Here is a 14078-nt window from a genome sequence, read left to right on the forward strand (position 1 = left end):
TTTTGTCTCCCAAATACCTTTAGAAGAAGTCATTACACAGAGTCCTTTAGTTCTTTGATTCATAACCCACCCTTCCTCACAAAGAACCCAGGGCAGCTAATAACCGATATAAAACACTGTGCACCACATAAATATTAAAATCAGGATTCAAAAAACACAAATATTTATAATATAATCAAAAGCAAATACAGTAGTTGCTTGTAACACTAAAGCGTGCACAAATAATTAAGTCTTTAAGTGGTGCCTGAATGACAACAGTGTGGGAATTATTTTTAGGAATGACTGTTCAGCAACTGGGGATGGGGTGGGCAGGAAGATGGAAAACACAGACAAACACTTCATGCAATTCTTCGAATTCCCAACCAGTATTTCCAAAATCACATGACTGCAACTACTTGAACCTTTGTTCTTTTCATACCTTCCTGTTGCCGTCTCTTCTGGTACAACTGAAGGCTTCTTGAATTTATAAGCATGATCTGTAGTGAAATGCAAAAGGGATGCTTTTCGTTCACTGTCTCTCACAGGACGATCATCTAAAAAACATTTCCAAAAGATAACATTAATTAGTATCTGCAAGCTTGACACTAGGATAAATATTCCCAAACACATGAGATGAACCTCAAAAAAGAGGTTTCACTTCTAAGCAATGAGGTCAGTCGTGTGTGTGTGTTAAGGTTAATATCAACGTGATCCTAATCTAGCTTTGTATTTGGCTATCAGGCAAGTGCTTAAAGGTGACAAAAAATTGAATGCAGGTGAGTGAGTGGGATGGCAGAGAAGGGACAGTCTGCTCCATCCTTCCTCTGTGCCTGGCACAGAAAACAAACAGGGTGTCAGAAGAGGGAGGCTCATTTGGCACAGACATATTATGGGCTACTGGAGGAGGAATGAAGCTCTCTGTCCCTCCATTGCAAGCCCACAGCAGGCAAGTAAAAATAAATAAACAAACCACAGCCTAAAAGCTTTAGTGGCTTTATTTATGAGTCTGTCCTAATCTATCATTTTAGAATACAGTTTTGTCTTTTAAACCTGGAAACGTCTCAGAGAAATACATATATAAATGCCTCCAGGAACGGAAGAATCCTCCTTCCCATAACAACAGAGGTTTGAATGCTTGAAGGCACCTACAACCATAAGTGTGAAGGTACTGAAGCATGGGTTAGGTGGAGCTAATCAGAACAGTAGTGGCAGGGGTTACACGTGAGTCAGTGGCTAGCCATGACTACCAGAATCATGCCTTGGCAAATTCCACCAATGTCCTTTCTACTCTCCCTTTACTTTGTCAACATGGACCTAGCTGGGGATTAAAGAAATATAAACTATGTTTGTGTTTTCTCTCTCTCTCTCTCTCTCTCTTGTATTTTGAGGCACAGTCCTATGGACAGAGACTTCGTTGCTCAGAAACACCAGAACTTGGAGGCTTCTGAGACTCCTATGCTCTGGTGGGCTTAAGTCAGCAGGGCAGGAGGTGATCTTTGCCTCCCCTTCTTCCAAACTCCTATATTTCACTAGAAGGTAATAAATGCTTTACATATTATACACACACTCTACATGTATAAATTTCAGAAGTACAAAGCAGAATGACAAAAACATGTTTATCAGCTTGCTGTTGCTTTTAGGCAGCTGACAAATTTGATGCTGTTCAATATGTAATATTGATGCGCATCCAATATCTACAAATTCAGATGTGAGGTTTTCTTGATTCCGTGACTAATCTTTCTGACATCTTTCTGTCATCAGAGTCAGCTGGGGCTGTGAAGGCGCTGGACCAGTGCTTGGAGGCTGTAATGGGCTGGATGAGGGCTAATAAACTGAAGCTGAATCCTGAGTAAGACGGAAGCTCTGTGGATTGGTGGTTCCCGAGTCTGGTAACTGGGAAAGCAACCTGTTCTGGATGGGCTTGGGACCTCGACACTTGAGGGAGCGCCTCTCCCTATATATGCCTGCCCGAGATTTGAGCTCTGTTGGAGGAGCCCTCCTCCGCATCCCACCAACACACTATGGTGGAACGTGGGAGAAGAACGTCTTTATTGTGGCACCTCGGCCATGGAATGCCCTCCCCTTGGAGGCCAGACTGGCACCAGCAGTGGCTTCATTTCAGTGTCAAGACAAGACATAGCTTTTTAACAAAGCCTTTGATGGCTAAATTCACCAAGCCTGTACATAGTTTTATTGTTTTAATTGGTTTTACTGTTTTTAAATTCTATACTGGTTTTAGCTTATTAATGGTTTAATTTGTTTTTAGCTGTGCATATTTATTGTTTTATATTGTTTGTACGATTTTATCTGTACACCCCCCTGAGATCCTTGTGAAATAGGGCGGGATACAAATGTTTTAATAAATAAATAAATACACAAACATAATCTTTCTAACATAATCCATGGAACACAAAAGCAAAACCACAAATCACCAGTCAAATCACCAAATAAACCCACCACAAAGGGCTATAGCAGCCTTCCTCAACCTGGGGCGCTCCAGATGTGTTGGACTACAACTCCCAGAATGCCCCAGCCAGCTGGCTGGGGCATTCTGGGAGATGCAGTCCAACACATCTGGAGCGCCCCAGGTTGAGGAAGGCTGGGCTATAGGGTCATGGGGCCACACTCCTCCTTAAAGAGCAAGTTTGCCACTTAGTGCTCCTAGACCTGGCTTTGCTTTTGGGTCTTCAGGTAATGGAGACAGTGAAGAGTGTGGTTTCTTGTATACTAGAATCCTCTCACACTGCTGAGGCATTACTTTGCCATAATTAGCTGGAAGTGGAATTAAACAGAGGTTGCACATAGTACTTAATATAGTACTATATTACCCAGTAATGTCCTTCACCATAGTGAAAATCCTTCTATAATGTTTACTCACAAGTCAGTCCCATTCATGAAAGGATCCTTGCCAGAGTTAACTTTCAGTTAGCTCTGCCCTTTTTAATGGTTCCTGCTGAACAGGTTTAATTGATTTCCTTTATTAGCACCTCAGATTGCCCCAATGCCAGTTCAGTTCCAGGGTGTGTCTGTGTTACAAATTACTGATTTCCTGATTATAGTTATTTTTGCTATAAAAATTAAAAGAAAAGAATTAAGAAAATGAGTAATGACAGGCTCTTCCCCCATACAGCAACAGAAACTGACATTGGGGCCATCAAAATGCAATTCATCACACCTGGCCCCAATCAACATGAAAAAATTAAACTGGGCAGAACCTGTGAGGAGAACACTGTCGTTTAAAATCATCAGAACCCTTAAAACAATAGTACCCACAATTTATTGCAAAATTATCACAAATCATGTCAAGAATGACCTAGGAATTAAAATTTAAAATAAATATAATACAGTTAATATATAAAATAATTTGGCAGAGTGATATTACACCAAATTTCCCATAGTGCTATTGTTTGAACATGAGACAGCACTCCATTTCAAAATCAAAGATCTAACTCGCTGCAGTAAAGGAAGAGAAGCAAATCAGAGCTATTGCATCAACTCTGCTGAGAGACCAGCTACCTTGAGTTCTCTCTCAAATCTAGCAGTACCCATTCCATCAGATCTACCTGAACTGTTTCCAGCCCATTTGGTCATTGTAAGAACTGGACCTTTAAGAACTGGTATCCAAGTTTGCTTTTTTCTTCATCCCTTTCTCCTTTTTGCCAGTGATGGACCATCTTGTTTTGTATTGATCTCTAAGTCTCTCAGTGACCCTTTTCAGCCAAAACATGAGTTAAAAGTATTTAAATTAAATTAATGTCAACAAACTTACAAAGGCAGCACCAACTTCTGTGTAAATGCGCAGCTGATAAGCGGAGGTTCCTGTATGCTGCCTTTGTGGATCTCTCCTCTGCGTTTGACCTAATAAGTTAGGCTGACTCATATCTTATTTCAAACATTGATAAACCTCTCTTGTTATTAAGGCATTCTGTTCCAGTACTTGCAACCATAACAGAATAGTGTGTCAAGACACATGTCGCTGGGTTAACAAGGACACACTTAATGAGTTGAACATAACAGAATCTGCAGTAACTGTAAATACTGTGTGGGATACTACTAGTACAGGAGCCGCTAAACAGCTAATCCTGCCTGCCTGGAATCAGCATGAGCCATACCTGGCCAGAGAGGTTGTGCAACAGCAACCTTCTCTCCACTGGCCTGACTTCTTCAGATGCTGAGGAAGTGCTTCCAGAGTCACTCTGCCCAACCCGTTGAGATCCACAACTCTGGATGGCCAAGACAAAAAGCCCCTAAAAGTCCATTCGCCACCCATGAGTGGCAAGTCTTAGGAACAGCTCACCTTAAAGGTGCCTCAGAGCATCTCCACCTGTCTTGCTTTTCTCACACAGCCCTGCCACTGTGAGAGCAGGACTTGCCTAAAGAATAGGACACGGAATAACAGGCTCAAGTTAAAGGAAGCCAGATTCCAGCTGGACATCAGGAAAAACTTCCTGACTGTTAGAGCAGTCAGTGTGCCAATTTGGCGTGTGTGCCAATTTGGAGACATGTAAAAAAAATCCTACTGGCCCATAAACAATCTACACGTCCTACACAACAGCTCTAGGATGTGTGTGTGTGGGGGGGGATTCCTGATACAGCAGCAAAAGAAGGTTAACTAGGAGCAAAGCAGGCTTAAATAGCCTACCTTGGGTGATTTAAGATCACAGCTCATATCAGAATGGGCATGCACATGCACTCAACTAGCTACAAAGTCACCCCTGTACAAACCCATTTGGTTCAGGCAGAGGAGTGGACTTGGCTATTGGTGTGACTAAGCTTGAGAAGTAAATAGATTAAATCCCTTCTATTCAAAGAGGTTGGCAGGTGTGCTAGCTTGCCCTTTTCTGTTTAGTTTTGAAATCAACAACATTTTGAAATATTTATATTCCAATCCTACGCAGAGTTGCACCTACTAATTGGCATACCTAATTCTGCAGAGGATCAGACTGTATGGTGACCTTGTGTACAAGAGCTAAGTTTTTAAACTATATGCACTGAAATATTTTATTATTATTATTATTTATTTATATAGCACCATTAATGTACATGGTGCTGTACAGAGTAAAACAATAAATAGCAAGACCCTGCCGCATAGGCTTACATTCTAATAAAATCATAATAAAGCAATAAGGAGGGGAAGAGAATGCACCAAACAGGCAGTATAAAAGTCAGAACAAAATCAAGTTTTAAAAGCTTTAGGAAAAAGAAAAGTTTTTAGCTGAGCTTTAAAAGCTGCGATTGAACTTGTAGTTCTCAAATGCTCTGGAAGAGCGTTCCAGGCGTAAGGGGCAGCCGAAGAAAATGGACGAAGCCGAGCAAGGGAAGTGGAGACCCTTGGGCAGGTGAGAAACATGACATCAGTGGAGCGAAGAGCACGAGCGGGGCAATAGTGTGAGATGAGAGAGGAGAGATAGGAAGGAATTTTGAATTTCATGTATCTAAATTTTGATTTTTGGAGTTCTGACAGGCTTAATTCTGTTTTATAATTCTATTGGTTTAACTACCAAATAGTTCCAAGTTGTCAACCACTGTGTATAAAATATTAATGATTACGATGATGTTGTTGATGATGATGATGATGATGGTGATAAAGACACAAGCATAAGGATACAGATTTGTTGTCTGGGTGGTAAAAGTCTGTATAATTTGAATCTGTCAAAACTATATCAAGGTGCTAATATATGGATCAAAAGTGGGCAACTTCTGAATATGTATCTTCTGCTGTGAAGCAAAACATGCTTCTGTACCCTCCAAGTGTGTTGTTCCAAATGATTGCTTGTCCGAGAGCAAGAGTGGACAACTTGCAGCCCTCATGATGTTGCTTCCCTCCAGATATTTTGGCATACAACTCCCATCAGCTCTCTCCACTATAACCAATGGTGAGTATCGATGGGTGTTGTAGGCCAAAACATCTGTAGAGCCACAAGCTGCCCACCCCTAGTATAGAGAGACTTCACCAAAGAGTAGCTTGACACTCAACCCTCCGCTTATGGCACTATGAACCATGTGAGACTTCTACCATTTCCCCATTTGGGTAATGGTGATGGATGCACTGAAAAGAAAAGTTCCAAGGGGTCAGGGAGCATTTATAAAACTGTGAACCAAAAAAAAAAAAAAGCGGGGATGGAGGAGAGTGAGTGAGTTAGGAAGACTTGGAATATGGTTTTGTTTTTACTTCCACATTATAAAGCAAGTACATAATTTTGCCACTCACCTGGGGTGACTGGCAGTTGTCCTTGGCAAGCATGTAAAAGGGGAAAGAGGACTTATCACCCCCACTTTGAGCTAAGCCTGAGGCTTTGTCTCCTTTTGCTCCGAGGGTTAATAGCCCTTCAAAGGAGCTGGAAGTCAGAGAGCCAGACACAAAACTTGGTAAGTTGGCAATATCACAGCCCCCTTGGCGGTCCCCCAACCCCAAACTGCCTTCTGGGACTAACATGCACAGCTTCAGTGAAATCTATTATTATGCTGGGCTTATAACATCAAGAGAAAGGTAAGCACAGGAATCCGTATCAACTGCCATTTGCCAGGCCTGGGAAATTCTCAAGTCCAAAAGAAAAAAATAATCATTAAAGGCAGTAGGTGATTGGAGAAGGGTGTAGAGGGCACTCTCCATGAGTAATTAGTAGCTAGTTTGCAAAGAACTGCATAGTAGTGTAATAAATTCATTTAAGAGAAGGGAGGGAGAAAACTATTTTCTTATCAACACGTTTATGTACATAGTTACTGTGCAGAGTGTCAACGCATCTAATGAAATTACACTCACAGAAAATGCTGAAATACAACTGTCAAACAGAATAAAGCTCCCTTTCATATGCAAACAGTTATTGTAAAATTGTTCAAAGGATTGTTTTATGGTCAAGGTTTGGCTCTTTAATCATTCACATTCAGACTTTGTAAACTGAATTCACCTTTCTCTAGCCTCCTTGCCTTCCAATCTGTAAAAGTCACCTGCATTAGCCTTTCCACTTTCAAATTAATAACAACTTTTGATAGGAGTGCCACAACCCATAATCCTCCTCCCCAAAGTTAAGAGAAGCGGTTTTGTCAGTATACCACAGAGAACACCAGCGTCAAATTCTTGCTATTTTTTTAAACACTTCATACTGTCTGCAAGGGGAAAGGAACCAAACTTTCTGCTTAGATTCGTCAGCCATCAAAGCTGACTATTGCCACCTGAGGTCAAATTTCTCCTTCTTAGCCACTTCTGCTCTCTATTGTGGCCTGGTCTGTTGGGTTGGGTGCTGTTTTATTCTTTTATTGTTGCATTTTTAATTGTGTTTGCAATTTATTTGTTTAATGATTGGTTTTATTATGCCTTTATCATAAATTTTAGCTTTTATTCTTGCTGGACGCCTTGAACATCATTTCCTGGTAGAAAGGCAGGTTATAAATTAAATAAGCAAATATTCCATGGTTAGCAGTTGCTAAATTCACTTTAAATTTGAAAGTTCAAACTTAAATTTAAATTTTACTGTTCTAATTCTGTATTTTAATCTTACATCAATTTCTGCTGCGTGGTTTTATTCTAGTTGTGCTTTTTATACTGTATTTTGTATTTGTGTTTTTAGACTGTTTGTTTTATTACGTTTTAATTTTTGCGAACCACCCAGAGAGCTTCGGCTATTGGGCGGTATAAAAATGTAATAAATAAATAAATTGACAAATTTCAGTTGGTGCAAAATGTAGCCAACCCAAATACTAGTGGAAGCTGGGTCGTATGCTGATATGATACTGCATTGGTTTCCAAATACAACTTTAAGTGCTGGCTTTAACCTTGAAACCTTAAATGGTTCGGGTCCATGTTACTTGAAGGATCGCCTCCTCCTGTTACAGCTTGGCCACAGTTTGAGGTCATCAACAAAGTCCCTTCTCACCTGCCAGCTGCCAAAGACGGTTGGGTTGGTGAGTACAAGGGCAAGGGCTTTTTCAGCAGTGGCTCCGCAGCTCTGGAATTAACTTCCATTGGGAGTTCATCAGGCCCCTTCTTTGCAGGTCTTCAGGAAGGCCATAAAGACCGATCTGCTTTCAGTAGCTTTCCCATAATCTGTGGGCTGCAGGTTTTACTGGTGTAATTTGTTTTTATTGTTTTATAATATTGCTATTGTATATTCATTGCCTTTTTGTATGTTTTGTATGATTTTTTTTTATTATTATTATTATTATTATTATTTATTTATATAGCACCATCAATGTACATGGTGCTGTACAGAGTATATGTACCTTGAGAGGGTTTTGCCCTTTAAAGCCAGTCTAAAAATAATTTTAAATAAATAAAATTAATGTAGTTTGAATGCTTTAGAGGGATAGGACAAGAGATGACAATAGAGAAAAGATTACGAAACAGGAATAACCCCTTCGAGGGAGTGCAAAAGGGTTCAGATACTATTTCAGAACTGTAAAACCCAAGAATAGTTCAAATGGTTTTGGTGGTAGGTCTATCAGTTTTTCATCAAATATGAAAGAAGGAAAAAAGAGGTTAAGAAGCTAAAAGAATTACAAGGTTTTGTATAAGTTAAACTGAGAAATATTTGGCACATTACACAACAAACCCAGGTTGGCCCCAACGTATACAACTCAACAGGAAGCAGCAGTTGATGCTGGCTGCCAGACAAGTGTATATGTATAATACATGTGCTTTTAAATAAAAGTACACCACATTCACACTCCGCATTTTAAGGTGTATGCATAAGAAGCCATTTGTGGAGCAGTAAATACTTATCATAAATACTTCCTAACTTTGGGCAGAGTGGGCTACAAATCTAACTAATTCAACCACCGAAGGAAAAATTCTTTTGATCACAAAATGTTTGGAATATATACTGATATGGCACTGCTGGGTCATTTTTTTGAGCCTATCATGCTAAAATCCCAGGTTCAAGTCCAAAATCTGGCTTTGTGCCTCACGTCGGCAAAACTGCAAAGCCAGCCTACTTACCCAACTGCCTGAGATTAGGAAGCATGTGTACAACAAAAAGACGATAATCTGATTCATTTTTAACAACAGGATTCAACCGGAGATCCACATCTTTGAGTGCTGTTAAAGCGTGGAGTCGAAACACTTCTGACAATGTGGAAATATAATTGAAGTAGAGATTGAGCTTTTCTAAGTACGTGAGATGTTCAAGACCCTGTTAATAAATAAAAGGTTAGACAGGAGTTGTAAAGTGAGAGTAAACACAACTCCAATAAACCATGTTTATTTTGAATAAGTTATCTTAGATAACTGCTACAGTTTTTACTCCTTGGTGTCTAACCACTTACAGATATTCCAAGCAACAAACCAACAGAGGCTGCTAGCTGAGTTCTGCCTAATCTGAGAGTGGTCCTTTCCTAACCTTTTGTCCTGAAATACTTTTCTCCTGAAATCTTTTAAAAGAAGATGCCATGGGATTGAACCTTCTGAACACAAAGCATGTGCTCTACCACAAAACTATGGTCCCACCTCAAGGAATTTAAATGTACTGGGTGAGACTTTATCTTTTTACAGGCTTTATATTATAGATCTCTATTCTAGGGTATCTACTTTTTTTTAAGAGGTGCAGGTAGAACAGAATAACCAATCCTATGAACAAACAGGTGAACTGTGTCTGAAAAGTAAATTTGCTTTTACATCTGGACAATATCTTATTTCACCAATTCTTTGCCATCTAAACTGGCTTCCGGTCCATTTCCAGGACTGATTCAAAATGCTGGTACTAACTTTTAAAGCCCTAAGTGATGTGGGGACAAATTACTTGAAGAAGTACCACCTCCTATATATACCTCAGAAGATCAACTTCTGAGGCCTTCTTCCACATGCCCTCACCAAAAAAGAAAAGAAAAGGTGAGCCAGGTGACTACTAGAGAGAAGATCTTTCCAATGGTGGTCCCCAGGTACCAGTGTAGGCAACAGGCTTGCCTGGTGCCTACACTGCACTCTTTTTGGTGACTGTTGAAGACATTTTTTTCCTCCCAATTGTTAATCTTTCAGTTACAAAAGTATGCTTTTAGATCTTTGTTGTCTTCCACAGTTGGTTTTACCTTGGTTTTATTTTGGGGGTATTTTAATTTTTAGATTTTACTTTCTGAGAGCGTGCACACATGTATATTTTATGGTCTTAACCTTTATTTTCTGAACTATCCAGAGAGGTTTGGCTATTGAGAAGTATAGAAATGCAATAAATAAATAAAATCAACAGAGGTACAATGAAAAACATTCAAAAACCAAAAGATAACTTACCTCCAAGGAAGTCAATGCATTGCGTGAGAGATCAAGAGATTTCAGGCGAACAAAATTTTTCAAGGAAATTCCTAAATGAGTTATCTTTTCATGATAAGTTCCAGGAAGGGACAATGACCGGACATGAGCTGAAATGGGAACAGTGTTGGGAGTTTTATATGATAGATCCATCTCAAGGCCACTCAAAATATCATGGATTTTATTAAGAAAGGAGCATATGAGCTTTGAAGTTCCATAGAAACTTTCATGGTACCCAAGACCTGGAGTATAGATGCCTCTACCTGGCAACCAATCCTTCTCCCAGCCATAACATACAGATGCACATGAGATGGATTTCCACCTTCATGTAGCAAATCTCCATACTTCTGCTGGCATTCACCAGGTATGTGAAAGGTTGAGATTCACAACACAATGGCAGAGGTGCATAGGGCAACTGCTTCCAGTGCTGCAATCCTATGATATTAAGTTCCAGAGCACAACTTACTTCTGAGTAATCAAATGTAGGCCCAAGCTGTAAACATAATAGTATGAGCAAAAACCACTAATCCCTGGGAAGCTATTTTTGGTACAATTAATAAGTAACTTTAAGGTATGCTTCTGCCCTTATTCTCAATTATACAGCAAGACTGGGAGTGCTTGTAGATGAGACTATTATGGTGCCATCAACAGCCTCATTCACACTAGTGATGTGGGCTTTCTGATGCAAATTTTGAACGGAAAATTTTCCAATGGAAATTAGAGTTATTTGCAGCAGAAAATGTTATGATGCCCTAGAAAGTGAGCAAATTTAGGCTGTAATCCTATGCATGTTTAGACAGAACAAAATCCTATGACTCCCAGCATCCCACAGCCAGCATGGCTGTCTGGGATATTATGCTGGGAGTTGTAGGACTTTTCTCTGCTTCATTTGCATAGGATTTCACCCTTGGCATGTTTATTTTACTCGTATTTAGTCAAAAAAAGGAGCCCATGTTAATTTTTGTCCCAACACCACACAAGTATTTGAAAGGAAAAACTAAAGCACATTCAATGGGGTTTAAATGTCATATTATGTAGGAAAAGGTATTGGAATACTTGTAAAATGTATAGACATTAGCATGTACTGCCTTTTTTAAAAAAGAAAAAAAGATATTGAGAAGAATTGGTGCACTAATGCATTATAGCAATCTGAAAAACTGTTGCCAACCATGCATCTGTTTCAACAGAGTTCAACTCTTGACCACTGAGATTATTGGAGCATCTTCAGTTTTGCTGTCACTACTTATTAGTTCCATCTTGCACTAAGATACATATGTATTCTGATAACATTCTCTCACAAATGTCCTACAGATAAACACCTGAAAAACATTAATTACAACTTTGAAACTGCCAAGCTTCCCTAATATAGCATTTGCAACTGGCATCCATTCATCATTACTAGTGCACTTATGAAATGGAAAATTTTCCAGAGGGAAATCAAGCAGTGATTTTTTTTCCTGTGAAAAATTCCCACCACACATCCCTGAGTCACGGGATTTTGCTGGTTATCCAGACAATGTCATCGTCAGTTCACAACCCTACCATACTTTACCACTTGTTCTGTCTTTTTCGTTACTGCAGAAAACTCATTAAGATAGTACAATACCTTGTCATTGGTAGGTCCTTCTGGAAGTGCCATGGGTATACATTGGCATTATTTTCAGTTCAGAAAGTGGCTTAATACAGAACATTATCTTCAAATAAATTGCAGGAAAACATGTAACTTGTTTTCCTGTACCCTGGAAATGTGATACATTTGTGACTATAAAATGTTTAGAGTTGCTCTGGAGCCAAGTAGCATCAATACACATGTTTTGTATTGGGGGTATGGATGTGGCTTTGGCCCGGCCCACAGCTGTCATGCAACTCTCAGAAGGTTTCCCATGAGGGAATGCGGCCCTCAGGCTAAAAATGTTTCTCCAGCCATGGCTTCGAACAGGGTTAGCCAGGTCTTTGGACTTCAGTTCCCAGTATTTCTGACCATTAGTCATGAGAGCAGGGACTTCTGGGAATTGAAGTTGAACGCATGTGTAGATATACTTTCTGCCCATCCCTTGCCTGAAGCAAGTTTTAAGGCAGACCAGTGTGTGCCACAAGAAACAAACTGCTGCAATAATTAATGGCACCTATAAGAGGTCATTGTTCACTGAATCTCTGCCCTGGACTTGTCTGCTTCCAAATAACCTCGCTGGGGACAGGCAATTCTGGTTATTCTCTGAACAGAGTGTGATTAGAATACTGAATTACTCCCAAAAGAAAAATGCAACAAAACTAACTACCTTCAAAGGAGGCTACAATTGTGTTTTAGACATCCCTTGCTCTGACTTTACCAGACTAGCCACAATAGTGACCAAGGCAGAGTTGGGGAGGGTTTAATTCTTACTGTCACACCCTCTAAAAAAAAGTAATGCATTTACAGTACAAGAGTGAGCCATCTCAAAATGCCTTTTGAGAAGTGTAGTATAAATTTATTTAAAGTGTTCCTCCAATTTAATTCACTAAAGAAAATGTGCCTTGGCTATCAGCAACTTGGGAAACAATTACGTGCATCCTGCCATTCTCCTTTGAAGGAAATGCCTCCCATATTCAAATTTAGCACAACTTTATGACTAAATTCTCCCAATATTTTAACAGTCTATAAATTAATTTTAACTTTGCTGTTTTAAATTTGTATTTTAAATTTGTATTTTTGCATTGCTGCTGTTTTTATCTTGGTTGTGCTTTTATATTGTATTTTATATTATGGTTTTATACTATTGTTTCGTTTTGAATTGTCTTAAATTTGTAAACCGCCCAGAGAGCTTCAGCTATTGGGCGGTATAGAAATGCAATAAATAAATAAATAAATAAGACTACTTTTGTTCAACCTCCGAAGAGCTCCAAAAACAATGGCCAAAATGGCACAAATCATCGCCACAAATGTCATTCACACACCTGTTGCACTCATATTCTACATGGTGGTTGCAAAAGCGATGGATGTCCCATTTGGCCCACATTATGCGATGACTTTTCCTATTAGTAAATTAGCATGGTAGCAGCACGCTTAATAGATGTCTCTTCAGTTCTAACAAAACAGCCCAACTTTCCAACCACTGCAATTCTCAAGCAGGAGACACCAAGATTGTCTCCCACAGCAGCCTTCCCTAATCTGGTGCCCTCCACAAGTGTTGGACCACAACGCCTATAACGTCTCAGACTACATGGTCATTGGCCATTATGGGAGATGTAGTCCAACACATCTGGAGGGCACCAAGTTCTGGAAGGCTGCCCTAAAGCATGGTGGGCGGGATTCTAATCAAGCCCCGCCCATTCCAAGGGTCACAGCGCCCCCTATTGGAAAGAGGCGGCGAAAAAAGAAGAGCGGCCCATCAATCAATCCACTCGCGCCTCTCCGGGAGGATTGCGCGCCTACGTACGAACCAATCCGCTTTCTTTTGCCTGATCAACGGATTTAACAGGTAGCTAGTGACGCTGAGTAAGGTTTGAAAGCGACTTCTGCCTCTCATTCCACCCCCGCCAGCCAGTCACCGAGATTCTGGTGCCTCAGGCTGACTCTCTCTCGAACATCTCCCTCCGTCAGCGGCGCCCCATCCGCGGCCATCGTTTTCAAACAGTGCGCATGCGCTGTGCTTTTGAATTTATAGGACGCGCCCGAGGAGAGGAAAACCAATCGAAACGTCGCTGACTGCTGCTGCCCAAAGTGGAGCAGCGGCGCCCGGCAGAGACGCGGAAGAAGGAGTGCGCGCTGAATCATGCTAATCTTGGGGCCGGAAAAGCCAATCAGAAACTGCCTGAGGCTGAGCCGTCCTCCGGAAATGCTGTAGTTCAGTGTTTAGGACGCCTTAACTCCAGGCGTTAGTTG

The 14078-nt window shown here is 40.4% G+C and overlaps 1 protein-coding gene across 1 annotated transcript in view; it reads right to left on the bottom strand.

The window, feature by feature from the left end:
- The window catches only part of CEP72 (centrosomal protein 72), a 49185-nt gene extending 35359 nt beyond the window's left edge, over positions 1-13826 (bottom strand). Inside the window, exons 1-4 of the mRNA XM_063125206.1 lie at positions 13745-13826; positions 10199-10326; positions 8915-9107; positions 419-533 (exon numbers count right to left, since the gene is read on the bottom strand). Of these exons, the coding sequence (XP_062981276.1) occupies positions 419-533; positions 8915-9107; positions 10199-10326; positions 13745-13817 (509 nt within the window). The 5' untranslated portion in view covers positions 13818-13826. The remainder of the gene's footprint in view (positions 1-418; positions 534-8914; positions 9108-10198; positions 10327-13744) is intronic.
- Positions 13827-14078: the final 252 nt, after the last annotated feature.

Source organism: Elgaria multicarinata, chromosome 1 (genome assembly GCF_023053635.1).
Source record: "Elgaria multicarinata webbii isolate HBS135686 ecotype San Diego chromosome 1, rElgMul1.1.pri, whole genome shotgun sequence".
Taxonomy (NCBI): Eukaryota; Metazoa; Chordata; class Lepidosauria; order Squamata; family Anguidae; genus Elgaria; species Elgaria multicarinata.